The sequence below is a fragment of the Tursiops truncatus genome, chromosome 12, assembly GCF_011762595.2.
Source record: "Tursiops truncatus isolate mTurTru1 chromosome 12, mTurTru1.mat.Y, whole genome shotgun sequence".
NCBI classification, from domain to species: Eukaryota; Metazoa; Chordata; class Mammalia; order Artiodactyla; family Delphinidae; genus Tursiops; species Tursiops truncatus.
Genome location: NC_047045.1, coordinates 80556057 through 80580555, shown reverse-complemented (window position 1 = coordinate 80580555; position 24499 = coordinate 80556057). Strand labels below are relative to the sequence as shown.

Here is a 24499-nt window from a genome sequence, read left to right as displayed (position 1 = left end):
ATGGAAGAAGCTGCGGTGAGCCATCTTTGACGGCACCTGGCGACCTGTTCCCAGTATGTACTAACATATCCCATAAAGCGGTGGACAAAAATAAATAAATTTTCAAAAAACGACTGCTGTCCATACCACACGTAAGACTGAAATATTCTGAAACCAAGACAGAAGAGAGAAACTGCCTACATGCAGCACTTACTGGATGACACCAATCTACTGAAACGTCACCTAACTTTCTGAAATTGGGAAGGCAGTGCAAAAGCATCTCGTGTCATGAGGGCATAAATGACTGAAAACATTCTGAGATTAGACTGAGATTTCTAGTTAGGTCATCACAAGAATGCTAAATTTGCCTGTATTTTAGGATAAAACTCAAGTCAAGAACTTTCACATTTGGGAGGGGTACTTTGGGTCGCCTCCCCAAGTCACCTCACCTTCATGTTCCCAATCCTCTCATGCCCATTGTGGGAATGTGTTAGAAGGGCTGCTCCAATATAATTTAGTTTGATAGAGAACAAAAGAATACATCCAAGGAATAAAAAATAGAGTTTCCATAGGTAGTTTCCAAGATGGTGAAAAATTTGAAAAACTCACCCTACAAAGAATACGAAGGAACTGAGTGGTAATTATGATATTTTCGGTCAGACACTTGGTAGGGAACGAAGTTCAGGACGGCAGAACTAGAGGCAGGTACTGATGCAATTAACAAACTTGGTTAAAAGGTTTAAAAACAGAATTTTAGAAGAACAAAAGTAGAGCTTGGATCACTAAATATATGAGAGAATTTATGATGACTACCTTTTTGTTTTAGCTCCATGAAAGACAGAAAATTCAGAAAAGAATTTACAGAAAAGTCCAAGGAATTTAAGTTCATCATCATCGTAAAAAGAAACTTACTCAGCTCCTACCGGGTCCATTTGTGATAATAAAGAAGGACGTCCGCATGTCCCTCCGGAATTTATAGGCTAAATAATTCCTTACAATTATAGTTTTGAAACAGCAAATGGGACACTTAAAAGAGGGAGTTTAACTTGTTTCCAAGAATATCCAATAGTTCTGAAACAGAATTAAGTGCTTGTGGGGTGTGCAGGCAGGTACGATGCATTCCCGCCAATCAACAGTTAAGTATGTGGACTTGATTCTCCATATCCCTGGCATTCCTGAACAATTCAGACAAGAAGCAACATGGCCAGGACTCTGGTCTGATGGCCAGTCTCGAAGGACAGCAGCTGAACTGAAGGTTCCGGTTTGCCTCCCCACCGCCGGGCCCCGCAATGGCTCCCATTCAGATTATAGCAGGCCCCTTAACCTCGAGGACCAGAAGTAGCCCTGGAATTTCTACACTGCACCATTCAACCCTGAAGAGACAGAACTGTTTTTCCAAAGAACTCCTCAGAGGCACCACCCCAACGGTATTCCTGAATTGCAAAATTCAGAACACTGCGAATGCTTACGGGTGCCTGTCTTGCCTTGAGACAGCATTTCATTAACGTCCCTCAGGAAGGCATCAGCCCCTGACTGCTGACCTTCACACCGAGGCCTCGGCTGTCTTGTGTGTCACCTGCTGCCACAGGCACGGCAGGTGCTGCCGCCCAACACCCGCAGTGCTGGCTGCAGGCAAGTGGCCCACACCCGAGAGGATCGCTCCTGCCGTGAGGGGAGAAGGGCAGGTGAAGACGAAGGGGACTGTCAGGAATCCCTCCTCAAGGTGAGACTAGATAGGAATCGACTTGTCGGCTAAGCAGAGGAGTGAACAGACTCCATTAAGCCTGGAAGAGGCCACTGCAGAGGCCGGGGGTCAACAGGCCTGGCCGTGACGCCCAGCTCGGAAGGCTGGCTGCTCGGGCTGATCCGTACCTTTCAGCCCCGACTGGATGACAGTAGGAGACAAGTCGTCATAGTTGTTCATCAAGCTGATGTCTCCTGAGGTGAAGCTGACGGTGAGCAGCGGCTTGATGCTCTGTACTGGGATGGGATACGCCGCCGGACCATCTGCGGGGACAGAAGTGCCGAGTGAAAACGAGGCAACAAGCACGTGACCGGAATCCAGGCCCGCGTGCTGCAATCCTGTGGAGGGCCTCGAAACTGCCCAACAGTGCAGATCAGACTCTGGGCTGGGACATTACCAAGTAAGGCAATGCTGCACAGCACTCAGGAACTACACGGAGCCCCCTGGAATGAGGGGCGCTGGGGGCCGAAGCCCCGAGGGCACCGAGCAGGGCTCCCTGGGCTCTGTACGCCGTGCTGAGATCGTGCGTGCAGAGTTTATTAACCCCTGTGGTCACGGGTTTACATGGTTCTGATGATGTGCAAACGTAAATTACTTTAATGTCACGTAACATGTAAGGATGGTGCGAAGAGGGATGAAAACATTTTCTTAATCCTGGTCCAAAGTACAGAGAAAAGCTGCCTTTCAACACTGAACACACTTCCACTGAACATTATAGGAAGCGAGCAGCCACCGTGAGCTCTCTGCTTTTACCAGGAGAGACCCCACATCTGGAGAGAAGGCCAAGGTCGGATGTGGCTCACACCCAGCGCACGGCCAGCAGAAGGGAACCCTGCTTCATGCGTGCGAGGAGACTGTGCATTAAGGAAGGAGCCGTGAGGGACGACGCTCTGTACTCTCCCACCCGGGGCGGGCAGCCTGATCTCTGCTCGCTCACCATGCTCAGCCCCGCCTGCAGAGGATCCCCAGCTATGACTCTCCTTTGCTTCACTTGTAAGATGCTGCAGGTACCTACCTCTGTGCTCAAATTCCCTAGGCCACCAAGAAACACCCTGCTCTATCTGAATGGTAAATCCCAGTCATCCTCCAAACTGGCCTCTGCTTCTGAAGAGGGCAACAGGTTAGCGTAGTAGCCAGGAACTGCGTTCTGCTCCGAGACTTACTCTGGACTTGCTTTAGCAACTTGGTCTCTGGATCTTGTTTCTTCCCCTAATAAATGTGGATAAGCAAATATGCATTCAATCTAGCAAAGTTCTGTTTTAAAAGGATGCCGAGTCCAAGGCTGAAAGACACTGGCTTCATCGCCACGAGGCGGAGGATGGATCGGCACTTCGCTCAAGGCTGGGGCCCCACGAGGTGATGGATTTCCAGGAGCGAAGAACGCTCTCCCTCCCGACACCCACCAATCCTGAAACACTACCGCCAATCTACACTTTTTTCACAGGGTCTGAAACAATCTTTCATTACCCGTCTGAACACTGCCTTCTCCCTAACTGCACGAATGGCGATGTATATGTGTACGTCTCTGGGAAGCATGACACTTTATCACGTCTGGGACAAGAGGGAGAAGACTCCAAGTACCAGTGAGGGCAGATGCTGATGGGGGAGAAAGTTAAAAATACTCTCCCTGGACCAGCCCTTCACAGGCTGAACATGCCCACAGTCACAGGGAAGGGTAGACACTGTCCAGCATGTGCCTTTAGCCCATTAAGGGCACTCAGCCAGCAGTGTGAGCACAGCTGCCCGGAAGTCCCGCAGCAGGTGACCACGGGGAGTCTTTTCCTTCCACTATTCGTAACATATTCTCCTTTTAAAAAAAGAGGTTGGAGCAGGGGATGGGACACTGGGGAAGAGCCAGAGCCCTGAGTGGGCCAGTGCTGAGGGCTGACATTGGTGATGGCCAGCGTCGACACCAAAGGCTTTTGCTTTGAGGGCTAAGACACACTGCAAGGGGTGAAGGAAGCTGGAACCTGAAATTATCCCCACCAAGGGTCTGAAACAATCTTTCATTACTGGTCCAAATGTTAAAAAACTCCGACATCATCTACTCTAATCTAACGTCACTGTGAGGCTTGGGGGCGGGGGGTGAGGGCGGCAGGTTCACCTGAACTGAGGAAGCCCAGACCTTCTGCCTGAAATAAAAAAGACAGGGGCATGGATACCAGCCCAGTGTACTGGCCTTCACTACGGGCAGAGCTAATCCTTTCCCCACACAACTAAAGCTACGGGCTTTAATAACGTTAGGGATTTGAAACACCACAGATTAGGGTATAAGAATAACGGCACAGCATGTCTCATCTCCAGCTCTCTCTACTCTCACTAAGCAGCGAAGTCCCACGACACCCCAGGGGCATGGAAACGGCCATGAGTCTTCTTTTATATCTAGGAAAACCTAAGCCAATGGAGCTTCATCAACCTGACCAGTGATTCTGCAAAAAGGAATGGCAGAGAGAAGACGGTCCAACCAAGAACAGAGGTTAGGCCAGTTCTGCCTTGCACTTCCGTTGAGAACCCTGCCCAGTAGGTCAGGGAGCCATGCGCACGCGGGCCTGTCCCTTCCCCTGCGGATGGGTTCATTCTCCTTCCACACTCTTGTCCCCACGGAGCCCGCGAGCTACCTTGGGGCGGGGAGTAGTCATCGGAGTCGGTGTCACTCTCGCTGCTGTCCTCCACTAGGAAGGCGGGGTAGTTCCAAGACATGCTGAGGATGCCGTCTGACTCATGCAGGAGGACGTGGGCCAGCATCCTGCCATGGCAGTCCATGACGATCACCTGCCCGTCAGCCGTGCCAAACAGCACCTGCAACCAAGGACCAGGACTCGTGATGTATGGGGAGACAGGTCTGTGGTTTCTGGCAAACCTCACCACCTTGACTCGTCCACCAGGACTAAAGAAAGAGACCAGGTAAGCAACTGAGGAAATACACAAAGCAGGAAGTGGCGGAAACTTAGCTGGCTATTACTGGAAGAATTTTAGTCCTCTTTTAGTGAAACGTGACTAATGCTATAATAAATATATTCATTATGTTATGTGGACGTTTTCAAACACCAGCAAAATCACTGTTTCACCTTCTGTGGGTTGTTTTTCTTTGTTTTGCTTTTTTGGTTGAAGGAGGAGGGCTAAGAAGAGGGTAATACTCTCTTATTTTTCTTAAAAAAAAAAAGCAGCAGCAGAGGTTCATTGTTAAAAATCTCTTAAAGAAAAACTTTAAGTGTATGTAAGCATGTTTGTCTCATGTTCTATTTCACTGAGACTAATAATGGCGTTGATGTATTTAAGTAATAATGTTATAATGAATTCATGATATTAATACATTCATTAAGTGCTTACTTTGGGCTAAGCACTATTCTAACCAGTTTACCTCACTAACTGTCAAAACAATCCTGGGAGGCAAGCGCCAGCGCTGCCGGCGCGGAGCTGAGACAGGCCTGACGCCTTGTGTGCTGAGGGCCGCTCCTAGGGCCCCCCCCAGTCACCGGCCCGCAGGCAGACACACGGCCAGGGCTTAAGCACAAGCACGCAGAGGGAGACTGGGCGGCGGCGGACGCCCTCCATCGGAGCGGCAGAGGAGCTGCTCGTGGCTGCTCAAAGCCCCCCCGACGGGCGTCATCCCACTTGGACGACCCTGAGGGGACCCTTGGGGCCTGGGAAGCAGGACCTCCCTGAGGAGTACACCGTGTTATCTCCTGCTTTGTGTGCTAGGCTCTGAGGTTTCTGCGTCTGCCGGCATTGAAATCTTTGTATCTTTTGTGTCTAATGACATCTGTCTATCCACCGACAACTCACTGGGAGAACCATACCAGGATCTACACAAAGGGAAAGTTATTTAAGACTTTTAGGTCCATACTACTTTTTGCTTTTTAGATTTTGACACTGAGCTCCTTGAGGGCCAAGACCGTCCACAGCTGTACCCCTGGCACCTAACAGAGCTTTGGGTACAGTAGGCACTCAATAAGTATTTACGGTTACATGAGTGAATTAAAGTCAGTGACAATCAATAGGCAATTATCCTGATGATTACGAGAGATTAATTGCAAGGGAAGATGTATTTCATTTCAGCAGTAATATGCTCACAGAATTTAGAGCTGTTTTAGATAAACCAATTGTCCATCAAATATTCCTTTAGGGCTTCCCTGGTGGCGCAGTGGTTGAGAGTCCGCCTGCCGATGCAGGGGACGCGGGTTCGTGCCCCGGTCCGGGAAGATCCCACATGCCGCGGAGCGGCTGGGCCCGTGAGCCATGGCCGCTGAGCCTGCGCGTCCGGAGCCTGTGCTCTGCAACCGGAGAGGCCACAAAAGTGAGAGGCCCGTGTACCGCAAAAAAAACCCCAAAAACCTTTAAACATGATCTACATTTTTAATGATTGTAAACTTAAAAAAAAAAGAAGCTAAAACAGTTTTCCCCCAAGGCCAGTGATGAATCATCATCGAACGCTGCTTAAAGGAAGAAACAGATAAGACGTAATAGGAACACAGTAAAAATCATTTTAGAAAAAGCTGAATTCTTGGCTGCCAACAGAGAAAATAAACAGTATCCACCAGCATGTCCACAAAGACCTCATGTGACACGGGCAGAGAGAGGCAGACACTGGAGCGGTGGGTCAGAGCCACTGAAGCCCTGGCAGAGGCAGACATTGAATATGCTTCCTGAGCAGTTTGCAGAGAAGATAAATATGGAACGTGACCTCCTGTAACTTCAACTGAAATGTACAATTTACATATTTCAGAAGAAAAAGACGTGTGGGAACCCCACTGTAAGGCAACATCCCAGGAAGCAGGCTTTTCTTCTCCCCTTTCCACATCCTCACCCATTTGTTCAAGCATGTCTGAAGGGCAGCCCTGTACCATGGTGTACGTGAAGGGGTTATTTCATCACCTGTGACTTTGTTTCTCCTAAACGTAGCTCAGTAGCAGGCAAGAGCAAACAATCACTCTTCTCAAGTCCCCAGGATTAAAACGTATCAACCCCAAACACGCTCCCAGACCCCTCCTGTTATGGCTCCCACAGTCTCCACTGGCACAATCACCACTATTCTCATATCTGACTGTGGGATTATTTGATTTGTCTGACTCCCATGCTAGACTGCAAGCTTCTGAGGACATGGACTATGTCTGCTCTGATCGCTGCAATCTCCTCAGGGCCTGTCATATCCGATGACACATGGCAGGGTTTGTGAAGGGAAGGAGGAAATGAAGCATCTTTTGAGTAACACTCACATTTTTCCATTTTGGAGAAGAACAGACACCATCTAATTCCTGAATAAAGGCCTGGTGGCTTAATGAGTTTTCAATGTTCAACATCACAGTAAAGCAAAAGGGGACCAAAAAAACCCAGCTGCCAAATCCCCCGTCATTAATCGCCTCCGACTGCATCTCTCTGGAGAGATGATGCACTGTTAGGATCAGAGAGAAGGAAAAAGGCAACCCTAGCAGTCGGGTTGTCAAGCAGTGATGGAGGAAGTTACTCTGTTTTGGAACAAGTGTGTCAGATAACTGAAGAACACTGATATGACATAAAATCAGATTTTCAAAAATCTCCTCTATTACAAGTTCTTTTCATGCCTAATCATTTCCAATGAGATAAAGCTTCTATGAGCCAAGGACTTCAAGAGAACAAGACAGAAAAGTCTAATAATAATAAATACACACACTGGCAAATGCATCCGTCCCTGCAGCTTCCACTCCTTAATTCTGGTGCTCTGGACAGAATGGTGCCGGCTCCTTTTTCCCAGGCTCTGTCTCCTCTTTTAGGCTTGGCCCCAGACCTCCTTCCCTTTCTAGGAGGTCAGAGTCACGTCCACAGCCTCAAGCACCCCATTCAGGGCTGGCTTCCTGCCCAGGCCATTCCCCTAAGCTCCAGACTCACAGGTCCAACTGCCTGCCAGCCACGTACCCCTGGATGTGTCGAAGGCCAGGCCCTTCAGAATCAACATGTCCCAGATGAGATTCATAACCTCACCCATCCCCTGACCCACACACACAGCAGGTCCTCTGCCAGCAAAGACTGTGGCTTCATCTCCAGTGTCCAGTATGGTGTCTGATACGTTACAGGTGCTCAGACGAGGCTTTTGGGGCCCCCTACACAGAATTAACCTCACTCTAACCATGGCTCCCACAACACTGTTTTTGCATGTCTGTCTTTCCCATTAAACCATGAGGTTCTTGAGGGCAGGTCTGCACCCCCAGGTTCTCCCATGCTGCCTGGCATGAGCGGATGCCCAGTGACTATTAGCAAACAAATTTCTGCCCAAAGCTTTGGCCTTTGCCCAAATTTTCCTACAAATGAAGCAACAACTTCTTTCCTTTCTTCTTTAAACTAAACCAGTGCTCAAATCCTCCCATAAAATTGGCCTCCAAAACACTTTCAGTTATGGATGACACAAATTTCTGTCTCATATTTTTCCTGCTGTTTTCTCTACTGGACTGCAGGCTTCACAGAGGGGCAGGGACAGTGCTCCCTCTGTAAGGGGTGCACTAAGAACCAAAGAAGGTGGTAGAAACCTGCTAGGCCTCAGGCCACACCAGTTCAACGGCGGTCCCTCAGGGACGGGGGACACTATTGCAGGGCACTGTTTAGTATCAATGCAATGTTTAAAAAATTGTGGTATCCACATATAATCTCTCCATTTAAATGTACTCCATTCTAAACTAGTTTTAGATGTAATTATTTTAAAATGTAACACAATTATCACCAGCAATTAAAAACGAACCAAGCCACAGACCAAAGGAGGTAGGAAGAAGACAGCAAATCATTCAAAAGATTTATGTTTTGGAATCAGTGATGACATATATCACCAGTGATTTTACCTTTGGAGACTGATATGCATCTAAATTCTCGAATAAAGACCATATTAGGAGATTTCAACTATAAAAATATGTGCTTCTGTAACTGTTCACCTTTTTTGTAGTAGACTTTAACCAGTAGCATTGGAACCAGCTACAAAAGGAATTGACTTTGCCCCATTTATTTGCTTTTGTGATTTAAAGCTGGGGGAGAGGATAACAAAGTGATTACAAATTTTTACTACAGGTAGGCCTTATTTTATTATACTTTGCAGATACTGTGTTTTTTTTTTAAATAAATTAAAGGTCTGTGGCCACCCTGTGCCAAGCAAGTGCCAGTTTCCCAGCAGGATTCGCTCACTTTGTGTATCTGTGTCATAGTTTGGTAATTCTCACAACATTTCAAACTTTTTCATTATTATATTTTTTAGAGTGATCTGTGATCAGCGACCTTTGAGGTTACTATTGTAATTATTTTGGGGCATCATAAAACATGTCCATATAAGATGGCGAACTTAACTGATTATTTAAATGGCAACAAAGGATCTAGAATATGACATAAACTTAGTTGATAAAGCAGGGTTTGAGAGAACTGACTTTGATTTTGAAAGAAGTTCTACTGTGCATAGAATGCTATCAAACAGCACTGCATGCTACACAGACATGGTTCATGAAAGGAAGAGTCAACTGATGGGGCAGACGTCACTGCTGTCTCACTTTAAGAACTACCACAGGCACCCCAGCCTTAGCAGCCACCAGCCTGACCAGCCAGCAGCCACCAACACGGAGACAAGGCCCTCCAACAGCCAAAAGGTTACGACTCACTCAGATGATGGTTAGCGTTTTTTAGCAATAAAGTCTTTTTTAGGGCTTCCCTGGTGGCGCAGTGGTTGAGAATCTGCCTGCCAATACAGGGCACACGGGTTTGAGCCCTGGTCTGGAAGATCTCACATGCCACGGAGCAACTGGGCCCGTGAGTCACAACTACTGAGACTGCGCATCTGGAGCCTGTGCTCCGCAATGAGAGGCCACGACAGTGAGAGGCCTGCGCACCTCAAGGAAGAGTGGCCCCCGCTCGCCGCAACTAGAGAAAGCCCTCGCACAGAAACGAAGACACAACACAGGTAAAAATAAAAATTAATTAATTTTTTTTAAAAGTCTTTTTTTAATTAGGGTATGTTCATTGTTCTTTTAGACATAACGCTGTTGCACACTTAACAGACCACGGTATAGTGTAAACATAACTTTTATATGCACTGGGAAACCTAAAAATTTGTGTGACTCACTTTACTGCAGTGGTCTGGAACCAAGCCCACAACATCCCTGAGCTACGCCTGCAGTAACTTCAGCTCCGTTGGTGGCAAATGTCTAAATGCACTACTGTGGAGGGAGGAGTGAAGGCACAGGCCGTGGCGTCCCTTTGCTCTTTAGAAGGAACCTTCTGTCCTGAGATGCCACCACAGTAAAACTTTTGTTTTGAAAAGACCTCCCTGTTGGGTTTCAGAACACTAGCTTGTCAATGTGCTTCAAGGCCAGATTTGAGTATTTTGCAACTAAGGAAATAGTCATTGAAATCAGACAGTTGTAAAGGACAGAATTGCTCAGTTGATTAACAGAGTATTTCCTGGTTCAAAAAAAAAGATGAAATATAATTTCACAATTGACTATAACATGCATTTCTAAAATGGACATTTTAAGACTTATTCTGATAAATATGGGAAAGAAATCTCACCCAAAATATAGAATAAAAATTTGTATCTTTGGTCCAAACATGTAATTTTGAAGTCATTTCATCTCCTCACTGCAGAATAACTGCTTATAAACTAACCCATAAAGATGAGAGACTGTTAAGTTCAAAGATTTTCAGAGAAGGAGATATTCTATCTGCCTCAGGTACTGAATTTAATGTTAGATAATTCCCATTGCTAGAACGTTCTTCCCCAAATCTTTCAGGCTCCATTTTAAAGTTTGCTCACCCTTTTAAGACACCTACACATGATTTCTGGGGGTGGGGTGGGGAACAGAATGACTAGAGGACTAATTTAAAAACAGGATACCTCCAGAAGGATACACAGGTAACTGGAAACACCAATTACCTCTGGGAAACAGAAGTGGGTGGCTTGAGGATAGTGGAGAAAATGGAACTTTTCATCATATATCCTTTTGAACATTTAGAATTATATACCATGTGAATATACTATTAAAATATATTTACTATACAGGGAATGAGGTAGAGAGAAAAGTTTCAGGAGCACAGCTTCATATCAGATCTCTGGAGCGGGGTGAAAACACCCAGGCCACTTACCACGTGGTCCTTGGATTGGGAAAGAGGTGCTAGGTGACGCTGAAGTCTGCTTAACCTGTTTGGTAAAGACAGTCTTAAATCTTCTGGGGAAACATCCTTTTCTTTGCAAAGAACTCAGAACTGGGAGTTGGCTGGCTAGGGGTCTGGTTCTATTTTGACTCCTAAATACTTATGTAACTTTGAATTGATCATTTACCTTCCTGAGTATTTGTTCTCTTCTGTCATCTAAAAAAGGTATATTAGATGAGCTCTCAAATCCTTTCCTGTTTCAAAATGCTCCAAATCTTTGAAACATATCTAAATATATTTCTCAGTATACGGAAACAGTAATTTCCTCCCATGGCTACTAATAAACTTCAACAAAAGGGCTCAGAGGAAACGATTTCCTGGTCTGAGGACAGTGACGGTCTTCTGACTCAATGGTAGCTGTCAGGGTACACGGTGATGAGGGCAGACCCAAAAGCACCTGTGACTGGTGTCAAAGATCAGTGAAGCCGGACACTAGTCAAGGAGGTAAGGACAGATTTTTACCCAGTAACCACTACTGCAATAAGGAGGTGAACCCAGCTTCCACTAGTGCAGACATGACTGCGCATTTTAAAGGGAGAATGAGAGAGCAGCGAGGGAGGCGGGGGCTAGGGCAGAGCCAGGGAAGTGGAAATTTTGCCGAAAGTGGGAGGTGGGGACTGTCAGTGTCATTAGGCCATCTGGGTTTTGCTAGTTAAGGTCCAGAGACTGGGAGACAGGGGCCCTAGTTTCAGGTGCTGTAATCCTTCCGGCAGCCTCGAGCTTTCCCAGGCAAGAACATCGGAAGGCTGGAGTTGTCATCTTTAGCTACACAGCCTTGCGTGGACAGAAACTATGCTAGTGTTTGTTCAAGACAGAGAGAGAGAGAGAGAGAGAATGAAACATTTGTGATGCGAATCTAGTTTGACAGGCCAAGGCTGAGGCCCAGTCAAGAGGAGCGGGGCCTGCCTAGAATTTAGTCAGGAGAGTGTCTGTCACTCTTAGAGACACACATCACCTCCCTCTAAAATGACACCAGGATGTATTCAATGCCAATGGTAGGGCTGTCAGAGCAGCAAGGCATTCGAGGTTTAGGAATGCCAAAGGGAACCCTGGGAAGCTCAATCCTGTAGTGCAGCCATCCGGACAAAGACCGCCATTCCTGCAAGGGCTCTGCGTCAGAACCAAGGCCGCTGCCATGCTGTGGTATTAATATAAGCATATGAAGAAAGTATAACACTAAACTGACAAGAAATTGACTTTAAAATAATTTAGACTACCAATTTAAAAAAACACATACCTTTTTAAAAAAATTGTGGTAAGAATACTTAATACGAGATCTACACTCATAAATTTTTAAGTGTACAATACAGTTTTAAGTGTACAATATCGTTCACTATAGGCAAAACGCTGTGCAAAAGATCTCTAGAACTTGTTAATCTCGCATAACTGAAACTTTATAGCAACTGAACTTCAATTCCCTGTTCTCCCCTCCCTCCAGCCCTGGGCAACCACAATTTTACTCTCTGCTTCCATGTGTTTGATTATTTTAGATACCTCATATACATGAGATCATGAAGTATTTGGACCTTAGTGACTGGATCATTTCACTTCGCATAATGTCCTCAAGGTTTTTTATTATATTATTTAGCCTTCCTTTTTTTTTTTTTTTTTGGCGGTACGCGGGCCTCTCACTGTTGTGGAGCACAGGCTCCGATGCGCAGGCTCAGCGGCCATGGCTCACGGGCCCAGCCGCTCTGCGGCATGTGGGATCCTCCCGGACTGGGGCACGGACCCGTGTCCCCTGCATCGGGAGGCGGACTCTCAACCACTGCGCCACCAGGGAAGCCCCTAGCCTTCCTTTTTAAGACAGTATTTCACTGTATGTGTATATTTCATTGTAAGAATATATGACATTTTCTTTATCTTTTCATTCACTGATGGACATTTAGGTTGTTTCCACATCTTGGCTATGGTGAATAATGCTGCAATGAACATGGCTGTGCAAACCTCTTTAAGACCCTGTTTTCAATTCTTTTGAATACACAGCCACAAGAGGGATTGCTGGGTCATATGGTAGTTCTATTTTTAATTTTTTGAGGAACTTCCGTATCTGCAACGTTTTACATTCTCACTACAGTGTACAAGGGTTCCAGTTCCTCCACATCCTTGCCAGCACTTTTTTTTCTTTTTTTAAGTAACAGCCATCCTGACAGGTATAAGGTGTATCGGACAGTGGTTTTGATTTGTATTTCCTGATGATTAGTCATGTTGAGCATCTTTCATATACTTGTTGGTCAATGTAAGGATTCTTTGGAGAGATGTCTATTCAAGTCCTCTGCTCATTTTTTATTCTGGCTTTTCTCTTTGTTTTTCTATACTTTATTAATTTTTCATTATTTTTAATTTTTTTTGCTATTGAGTGGAAGGAGTTCTTTATATATTTTGGATACTAACTACTTATCACATATGTGGTTTGCAAATATTTTCTCCCATTCCACAGGTCGCCTTTTCACTCTGTTAATTGTTTTCTATGCTGTGCAGAAACTTCCTAGTTTGATATAGCCCTACTTCGCTAATTTTGCTTTTGCGGCCTATGCTTTTGGTGTCATAGCCAAGAAATCATTGCCAAGATCAATGTCATGAAGTGTCCCCTATGTTTTCTTCTAGGAGTTTTACGGTGTCAGATCTTGTGTTTAAATCTTTAATCCATTTTTTAGTTGATTTTTGTATATGGTATAAGGGTCCAATTTTATCCTTTTGCATATGGATATCCAGTTTCCTAGAACCATGTATTGAAGAGACTACCCTTTCTTCATTGTATATTCTTGGCACCCTTGCTGAAGATCAGTTGACTACATATGGGTTAAATTTCTGTTCCACTGGTCTCTGTGCCATTGGTGTTTATGCCAGTACCGCAGCGTTATATTTGGTATAGCACTGTAGTGTACTTTGAAATCAGGAAGTGTGATTCCTTCAGCTTTGCTCTTTTCCACAACATTGTTTTGGTTAGTCTAGGACCTTTGTGGTTTCATCTGAATTTTAGAATTTTCTCCCTATCTCTGTATAAAATGCCATTGGGATTTTGATAAGGATTGCACTGAATCTGTAAATAGATTTGAGCAGTATGGACACTTTAACCATAGTAAGTCTTCCCATCCATGAACACGGGATGTCTTTCCATTTATTGGTGTCTTCTTTAATTTCTTTCCTCAATGTTTGATAGTTTTCAGTGTACAAGTCTTTCACCTCCTTAATCTAGTTTATTCCTAAGTATTTTATTCCGTTGGATGCAATTGTAAATGGGATTGTTTTCTTCATTTCCTTTTCGGAGAGTTCATTGCTAGTATATAAAAATGCAACTGATTTCTGTACACTGATTTTTGGATCCTGCCATTTTACTGAATTCATTTATTCTAACAGTTTTTTTGTGTATGTGTAGTCTTTAGGGTTTTCTACATATAAAACTATGTCATGATTTCTATTTGAATGTCTTTTCTTTGTCTTTCTTGCCTAACTGCCCTAAGACTTCTAGTATTTTGTCAAATAAAAGCAAAGAGAGCAGGTATCATCTTGTTCCTGATCGCAGAGCAAAAGCTTTGTTTTTCACCACTGCGTATGATATTAGCTGTGGAATTTTCATGTATGGTCTTCGTTATGTGGAATTAATTTCCTTCTATTCCTCGTTTAGAGTTTTCTTATCCTGAAATGGTGCTGGATTTTGTCAAATGCTCTTTTTCTGCATCTATTGAGAACACGGTTCTTATCCTATATTCCGTTAATGTGGTGTATCACATTAATTGACTTATAATGTTGAACATCCTTGCATCCCAGGGGTAAATCCCACTTGACTGTTGTGTAAGATCATTTTAATGTGCTGTTTAATTCAGTTTGCTAATATTCTGTGGAGAATTTTTGCATCTATGTTCATCAGGGATATTTATCTGTAATTTTCTTTTCTTATAGTGTCTTTGTCCGGCTTTGGTACCAGGGTGATGGTGGCCAGATACTATAAAACTCTTAGCGGAACACATAGGCAGAACCCTCCTTGACATAAGGAGAATAATCACAGAAATATATTTTCGATTCATCTCCCAGAGTGATGGAATAAAAACAAAAATAAACAAATAAAATAAAAAATAAACTCAAAAGCTTTTGCGCAGCAAAGGAAACCACAAACAAAACGAAAAGACAACCCACAGAATGGGAGAAAATATTCGCAAATGATGCTACCAACAAGGGATTAGTCTCCAAAATTTACAAACAGCACATGCAGCTCAATATCCAAGAAACAAACAACCCAGTCAAAAAATGGGCAGAAGACCTAAATAGACATTTCTTCAAAGAAGACATACAGATGGCCAAGAGGCACATGAAAAGATGCTCAGCATCGCTAATCATTAGAGAAATGCAAATCAAACTACAATGAGGTATCACCGCACACCAGTTAGAATGACCGTCATTAAAAAGTCTACAAATAACAAATGCTGAGAGGGTGTGGAGAAAAGAGAACCCTCCTACACTGTTGGTGGAAATGTAAACTGGTGCAGCCCCTATGGAGAACAGTATGGAGGTTCCTTAAAAAACTAAAAGTTTTTTATATGATATGATATATCCAGCAATATGATCCAGCAATCCCACTCCTGGTCATATTCTCTGGAGAAAAACATGGTTTGAAAGGATACATGCACCTCAATGTGCACTGCAGCACTGTTTGCAATAGCCAAGACTGAAAAAAAAAAAAAAAAAAGATACAAATGAACTTATTTATAAAACAGAAACAGACTCACAGACTTAGATAAGGAACTTATGGTTACCAGCGCTGAAGGGTGTGGGGAGGGGGAGGGAAAGATTGGGAGTTTGGGATTGACATGTAGACACTGCTATGTTAAAAAAAAATTAAGAAAAAAATTAAGTTCATTAAAGTAAAAAAAAAATTCTTTTTACCCATTTTTGTTTCTATCCTCACATAAAAATAGCAAACAGTATGTGACACACTATACTATGTATACAATTATTATTAAAATAAACCTGATATGGTATTTAAGATGAAAAAAGTAAACACGTCTCTTAGGTCCACTTGGTTTACAGTGTTGTTAAAGTTCACTGTTCCTCTATGGATTTTTCGTCTGGTTGTTCTATCCAGTATTGAGAGTGGAGTAGTGAAGTCTCCTACCATTACTGTATTGCTATTTCTCCTTTCAGCTCTGTCAATGTTTGCTTTACATAATAATTTAGTGTTTTATATACTTAGGTGTGTTGTACGCATATATATATTTATAATTGTTATTTCTCCCTGGTTAATTGACCCTTTTGCCTTTATGTTTTTCCTTATCTCTTGTGACAGATCTTGACTCAACATCTATTTTGTCTGATATAATTATAGTCACCCTTGTTCTCTTTGGTTATCGTCTGCATGGAATATCTTTTGCCATCCCTTCACTTTCATCCTATATATGATCTTAAATCTAAAGTGAGCCTCCTATAGGCAGCAAATAGTTGTATCTTGTTTTTTGTTTCATCCATTCAACTACTTTGTGTCTTTTTATTAGGGAGCTTAATCTATTTACATTTAGAGTAATTATTGATAGGGAAGGACTTATTACTGCCATTTTGTTAACTGTTTTCTGTCAGTCTTTTAGTTCTTCTGCCCCTCTTTTCCTCTCTTGCCGTCTTCCTTTGTGTTTCATTGATTTTTTGTATTCATATGCTTTGATTCCTTTCTCTTTTTCTTTTGCTTCTTTTGCTTTTCTTTTACTTCTATAAGTATTTTCCTTGGTTACTATGGGGCTTACATAAAAGAAATTATAGTTACTCTACTTTTAATTCTCCCCTCCCACTGCATTTTATGTTACTGATGTCACAATTTATATATTTTTATATTGTGCATCCACTGGCATAGTTTTATAATTATAGTTATTTTTAATAGTTGTCTTTTAACTTTTATTATAATTAAAAGTGATATATCCATCACCATTACAGTAACAAAATAGTCTGTATTTGTCTATACCTTTATTAGCGAGGTTTGTACTTTCATACTGTTGTTTATCATCCTTTCATGTCAACTTAAAGAACTCCCTTTAGCATTTCTTGTAAGGTAGGTCTAGTGGTGATGAACTACCTCAACTTTTGTGTGTCTGGGAAAGCCTTTATCTCTCCATCACTTGTTAAGTACAGTTTTGCAAGGTATAGCATTCTTAATCGGCAGGTGTTTTTTCATTCAGCACTTTGAATATATAGTCACAACCCCTCCTGGACTGAAAGTGTTATGGCAGTTTCCTTACATGAGACAAGTTGCTTTTTTCTTGCTGATTTCAAAATTCTCTTTGCCTTTGGACTTTTGACAATTAGATTATAATGTATCTCAGTGTGGATTTCTGAGTTCATCTTATTGGGGATCTATGAGGAGCCCTGAATCTGGATGTCCATTTCATTCCCCAGATTTGGGAAGTTTTCAGCCACTATTTCTTTGAATGAACAGTCTGCCCCTTTCTCTCTCTTTTCTTCTGAGACTCCCATAATACATATATTGGTCCATGCGATGGTATCCCACAAGCCCCTGAAGCTTTCTTCATGCTCTCACTCTTTTTTCCTCCTCTGACTAGATAATTTCCAACGACCCATCTTCAAGTTTCCTGATTCCTTCCACTGCTTCATCTAATCTGCTGCTGAAACCCTCCAGTGTATTCTTCATTTCAGTTGTTGTACACCTCAGCTACTCAATTGCTAATTTTTAAAAAACATCTGAAAGCCTCGCTTGGTTCATGCTTTGTTCTCTTGAACTCACTGAGCATCTTTATGACTGCTGTTTACAATTTTCTGTCAGGTAAATTATATATCTCCATGTCATTGGGGTCAGTGTCTGGAGATTTATCTTGCTAGTCCAAACCACTGTCTTTATTCTTAGTGGCCCCAAGGTGTATAGAGTATGCTGGGTCATGTCAGTGCTCTAATTCAGAAGCCAGTCCCTTGGGCAGTCCTCAGGAAATCTGAACATTGGATACATGGTCCAACTCTCCCTGCCCCCCAAGCCCCCACCCAAAGTAGAAGCTGGAATCTGGGCTTTTTTTCACCAGCTTACTCTGTGTTGGGCCAGGAGGAGGGGCTGTGTTGAGTGATAGTTCAAACTGCCACCTCTGTTCTCAGTCACCCCGGTGTTCAATCAGCCCTTTGAGACAGATGAGACAGAAGCCAGTGGCTTAGGCTACACCCAGGGAAAAAAATCAGAATATCGGATGTATGATCCAGTTCTTTCCTTCTCTTCCCAGGGAGAAGCTGGGAGTTTTCTCCCAATCATATGGCACTTTGCCAGGGGTGGTGATTACGGCAAGAGGGTATCTCAAATATTCCTACCAATTCTGATATGGCTGGTTTCACACACACTTGGGGTGCGGAAGCCTCTCAACTGGTTTCTGGATTTCTCACAAAGGGAACTGGTCTGTGTATTACTGATTTGGTGTGCCTGCTGAAGAAAGGAGGGTCCAGAGCTTGCTATTCTGCCATTCTGCTAACATCGCTCCTGCCCAACATAGTCTTTAAAGGGTGTATTAAGTAACAGCCATTGTACACAAAAACTGCCTCCCGCCTTTCATTCTTAACCTGAACTGCCAAATGTAAATTTCAAGGAAGATTTTCTATTTAGCATATTTTATAGTTTATCTGTACTGAGTGTTCTATATAGTGATCCAACAATGATCTGAGTCTGGAGATAACAAAGAGCAATTTAATTTTTAAATGACTTAGTTGCCAATGTCACTCAACCAAAACAGCACAAAATAGTACAAACAGTAGTTTCACCTGTTTTTGCTAAAGAAAATCTATTTTCTCCTATGAAGAGCTCAGCAGAATATCCAGAACACACACGTACAAACAAAATCCAAAAACGTTGAAACTGTATTCACAGTAGTGTAAAGAGAGCCACAATGGGTGGGAGGCCATCTCCTGATCTCCTTCCCTGAGCATGTTTCCATTATTTTCCTTCATCGTTACTCACATTCTCCTTGCCTATTTTGGCAAGAAGCATTCCTATATATGTTCAGTTCAAGGCTTTAAATAAAGATGAGCTTCCCTTGTACAGTACTTTTTTAGTACATGCACCACTAAAAACTCATGGGAAAATCTAATGGGAAGAGAGGGAAGAGAATCACTTTTTCCACTGGTTTAGATTAAATCTGATTTCAAAGCTATGTTTCCACAAGCCACTAGGCAGGAGCTGTACTCCACAGGTCCTTTAACCTACTTACAGCTCCCTCACGACTGAGGGTCTTCAGAATAAGAATGGTTCACTGAGTTGTTCCTCTAGTGAGTTTGTGGATTAAAAATAATAATAGTAATAAATAATTTGAGTACAAGAGCTTGTGTAAGAGATTTCCATGTTCTTCTCTCACTGTGTTAGCACAATGGCTTTCAAGTCTTTCCAGGGAAGCTAAGACCTATACAGTTCCGTAATTACTACCTAAAAGGACTACAGGCAGGCTCCCTGGAGAGGTGGGGGCAGCACTGTGGGGGGCAGTCGGCTGAGTCACTCCAAAAACCAGCACTTACACAGCCAGCAGAGCAGAATATTTTCTTATGGTGAAGAAAAGACTCCTTGCAAGTAACAAACTGGGACTCTTTTTATTTTGGTTTTTGTTAAGTCTGACTTTTTTTCTATCAATGATCGGGCCTCATCTATGAGACAGTCACTTCCTGTATGTCAAATATCAGTAAATTACTTTTCATTTACAAAACTACGGTGGCAACACCACATTTTTAGCTGAGAAAGTAAAGATTTACACTGCTTTTTAAAGTTTCCTTTATAAACCATTTCCTATCTTACAGTGCAAGACAAAGAAAAACTTCAGAATGAACACCCATCTTCTTGATGTAACAGATGCCCTCCTTTAAAGCCATGGCTAATCCAAGCCCCAGACAAATCATTTACTTTAATCTGACAAGACCTTCTTCAAAGTAAAGATAAGAGGTGGTATGACAGATAACAGCACTGTGGTTATGGAAGGAAATCCCACATTTTGAAGAGATTTATATTGACATAAGTATGGGTGAAAGGACATGCTATCTGGGATTTGCCTTAAATACAGCACAGAAAAAAAAGAATAAAGGGATAAAATAGCAAATGTGGTAAAATATCTGGGTTCTTTATTTATTTTTGATGTGTTACTGAATTTTTTATAATCAAAGTTTTAAAATGTATAAAATTTAAAAACCCTACAGAATCATTTATTACTTAAAATACTTCGAGGGAGTCAGCAAATCTACTTGAGTTCTATGTTGGTACTTCATAACCTTATATTTCAGAATTAAATGAATAATTACTCTTTTCAACTGACTAATGTGTTAAAGCTTTAAGCGTATATTAGTACCATAACAGCTCCTTTTTCACCAATTCATATCTCTGGAAAGATGCTGTACAGTAATGATTTAAATTTTTTTATTTTTAAAATTATTTGAACTAAATGAATTAATCCTGCACTGAAGTATCCCCTTTAACGATCCTGCTACACCACTCAAGTCCTGACTCCAGTCTACTCCAAATGAGAAATAAAGGTCATGTTTCTTACGAAGCGTGTACATAAAAACAGCTTTCATTTCATAGATGTCACAGAGGCACAAAGGGTACTTTTAGAGATTTTTCTTGTTGTTGTCGTCCACGTCACGGCACCGACTGCATTTAAAGTTGTTGTAAAAACGCTGGTGGATCACTGATCACATCAGCAAACACCAGACACTGGATCAGGAGGGACCACATTTTGTGAAAAACTTACTTTCAGCCGATGAGAGGAGGCTTGGAATCTACCATTTGTATCCAAAAGCAAAAAGAATAAACCTGTCTTCCTCGGTTAAAAACAACAAAAACAACACACCAGGATGGAGGCCAGAGGAGAAGATTTCACCCCACTCACATCTGCGTGTACTAAGACTTGAAAATTGGAAAGCCTTCTCTTGGGGCTGTTTAAGACGTACCAACCCCAGACCCCTTCTAGTTTATTTGAAATCATGGCTTGAAGTGTCTAAGAAAATATCAAGTCTATTTAAGTATTTAAGACTTCCTTTGAAAACGGTTTTAGTATTCAGTACCAAGTTTTAAGCTTTAGTATATAAACAAACATTACCTCTACTCGTGGAAAACTAAAGTCTGGACGTTTAGCAAAAAGATGTATTAGGTGAAGAACTCCCATTTCACACCAAACTGCCTTGTAAACGAGGGCAATTTCTACAGAATATTCTTTTAAATAGGAAAGATTTCCTTACATGGATACTTTAAGTATAATTATGATTACAAAAACTCAGTTCACCTACATTTTAAAATCTAGTATATAAAGTGAAGAATACCTGTATTTCTTTAGGACTATTAACATCAGTAGCAAACACTTAAATATTCCAGCTATGTGACAAACGTTTGTTTCCTAACAGAACATTCCAAAGGAGAAACCACTGGTTATTCATTATAATTGAAGGTCAAGCATAGTATGTGTCTACTGAAATAATAGGTTTCACTTGTAAGACTGTGTCTGTAAATCCTTTGGAGCAGAAAATTTGTTTTCATAGTCTACTTCTCTCTCTTCTACTATATAGGATCGTTCTCCTGTTTTTGAAGTTCATCATCATCACACAATAACCTCTGCTGTATAATTTAATCATAGTTTGTATCTGTCGTCGCCTGGATAAACTCTACAAAGTAATTATCAGTACTTCCAAATTTTATGAAGAACAAGTATTTGCCTTTATGATTTTTAAAAATATTGACCTGTGTCCTCATTAAAGGAAAAGAGCCTTAAAGTGCCCCTCCTATGGCTACAGACTTCCTGAATGTAATTCCAGGATGTGCTTCATGAATTTTTATCGGGAATGATGTCACCAAGCTGGTGAAATCGTCATTCCTGACTTTGCTCCCCTGCACCAGAAGAACAACTAGTAACTATTCACCATACCACCGAGAGAATCCTAGTGAGGCTAAGTGCCCGCCCTGCACCCTGGAGACCCAGGTCTGCAATACGGTAACCGTGGTGCATAATCCACTTACAACTGAAGTTAAAAAAATGAATATACGTCATAGGCACACTGGGGAAAGAGGAGAATTTCAGAATATTGACACTGAAAAGTCTGTTGGCTCAGGATAAAAAAATTCTCATTACTGTAAAGAAGAGATGGAAGAGAGGGAAAAAGAGGGGTCAGATATGACATAGGAAGAAAAAAGGAAAAAAATCTTAGGGCGGGGTGGTCTGTGAAGACGTCATCAATCCTAACCCGCTGTCCTCAGGCAGCACTGCAGGGCCACCATGCCAGGAAACGGAGACATGTAATCTTGCAAAGGCCTTCCTCCAAGGAAACCACGCAGATTTTCTTGGTACTATATCCTAAGAGCTAATAATTGTCCCTGAGTTGAATTTTCTATACCGTGAATCAAGATGAAGCTGACAATTCATATTCAGAAACTGTTTTTGGATTTGAGTAGGAAGAAGAATTCAGTTATTAGGATCCTCACTCAAACTGCTTTCTAAAGGAGACATAACCACACAGCCTAAAAAATTAAGAAAAAAACCAACAACGCCCCACCCCACCCCTCAATCCAACCAGCCTTAAGTAATGAAAGATTCCACACAAGTATCACGAGATGTGAAAAACCAAAAAATTAGACTTTTCTGTATGAATCAGTTATGAATGAAAAACTAATGCTGGGCCCTCCCAGGACAGCCTATGTGGGGTAAACCAAGAACTCCTCTCGTGACTGTGTGGTACCTGAGGACGGGAGGAAATATGGCAATTCCTTCGGTGAGGATAAGGACTTAATCATCACCAGGCGGAGAGGAGGGGGAGGCCGGCGCTTCTAGAGAAAGCATTCTTCCCGCACTCACTGCATGACTGCACTACTGCTGCACAGGGAACAATGAGGCATGGCCCCTGCCCTCACATCTGGTAAGAAAGAAAATATGCAACCAACAGTTACAACACAATGTGGAAAATGTTACAAAATGTGCTCTTGGTGTACAGGAGGTGCTCCTGGAACACTCCAGAGTCTAATTAGCTCTGCCTGGGCTGGAGTGGAGGAAGGTGGCAGGGAGCAGACTGTACAGAGGAGGTGATGTTTGAGTTGACCCTTCAAGGACGACTGGAAATTGACTGGACAAGAGGCAAGGGCAGAAGCAACAGCACGCTCGAAAGCAGGAAAGCAATGTGAGCTTGGGAAATCAAACTGGTCCACTAGGGCGAGTAGAAGGGGAGAGCAGGGGCAGAGAGAAGCCTGGAAAGGTACGAGGGGTTGCGTGATGGACTGGACACCTTCCCGAACCCCACTCAACTGAGAGGTAACGAGCGTGAAACTCTAACAGAGAACTGGAGAGAACAGGTCAGTGGAGAGGTCAGCAGACAGAGAAGTCAACACTTAGAAACTGACAGCACATGGGCACGTGGTAAGTGACAGAGTAGACCAGAGCGAGCTGAAGCCCAAAGCGACACCAGGAAACACAAGAGTAAGCTGATTAGGGTCACCTTCCCAGAGTGGACTGGTTGGAAGCCTTGAAAAGGAATGGTTAGCCCTCCGCATCTCCTCTCCTACCCAGGCAGGCGGGTACACATCTTACTCTCTGTGAAGGGGCTGAACAGAAGGCCAGACACAGCTCAGGGGCCTAGAGTGAAAAACCCAGCAACTGAATGCTAAAATGGAGCCCACTTCAGCCACCAGGTAAGGCCCACAGGCAGCCAGCCTCCAACACTGCCACGGTCAGGAAGAAGATTGCTCAAAGACAGACTCTGATGTCCAGATGGGTCTTCCAAGTAGAAGGACAGGTCCACTAATTACCCCATTCCACAGGCTTCCAAGTACTTTTTAGTATCCACCTCTTAAATATGAGCAGACAACCAAGGATCACCAGACATTTGAGAAAAGCATCTAATATGAAAAAGAGAAGCCAAAACAAAACCAGAAAGAACCTGGAGGAGAAAGACAATGAAGAATACAAAAGAATACTTCAAATCAGGGCTTCCCTGGTGGCGCAGTGGTTGAGAGTCCGCCTGCCGATGCAGGGGACGCGGGTTCGTGCCCCAGTCTGGAAGGATCCCACATGCCGCGGAGCGGCTGGGCCCGTGAGCCATGGCTGCTGAGCCTGCGCGTCTGGAGCCTGTGCTCCGCAACGGGAGAGGCCACAGCAGTGAGCGTACCGCAAAAAAAAAAAAAACCAAAAAAACCTTCAAATCAATATCCTCACGTTGTTTTGTTCTCCATGAGATAAGAATAAAATGAATTTTTTTTAAAGAAAGAACCATCAGAAAACAAAACAAAACAAAAAGAGCTCCTAATAATTAAAAATGTGATAGTATTAATTTTTTAAAGGTCAAAGAAAACTTGGAGGATATAGCTCAGGACATCACCCAGAAAACAAGATTAGGCAAAGAAAAGAAACAGGACGAGAAAAGATATTAAAATCAAATCATCAACCTAAAAGAACATCATCTGAATAATACGATTTCCAGAAAGAGAAAAGAAAATATCACAGAACTAAGACAAGTTCTTGGAGGCGAAGGACAAGTTGGAAAATGACCACCATTACCCAGCCAAACAGGTGAGAGAGACAAAGCACAGCATCTTGAAACATACAACACCCTGAAGACACGTTCCACCAAAATGAGGGGACACACCACAAAAATAAAGGTGCTCGTCCCAGAAACAGGAGGAGATGAGGGAAC

The 24499-nt window shown here is 42.9% G+C and overlaps 1 protein-coding gene across 8 annotated transcripts in view; it reads right to left on the bottom strand.

Moving 5' to 3' along the window:
• The window catches only part of TULP4 (TUB like protein 4), a 228503-nt gene that overhangs the window by 39029 nt on the left and 164975 nt on the right, over nt 1-24499 (bottom strand). For all 8 annotated transcript variants that reach the window (XM_033867911.2, XM_033867906.2, XM_019951676.3 and 5 more), the window contains 2 exons: nt 4342-4522; nt 1852-1986 (listed from right to left, as the gene is read on the bottom strand). In XM_033867911.2, coding sequence (XP_033723802.1) covers nt 1852-1986; nt 4342-4522 — 316 coding nt within the window. The remainder of the gene's footprint in view (nt 1-1851; nt 1987-4341; nt 4523-24499) is intronic.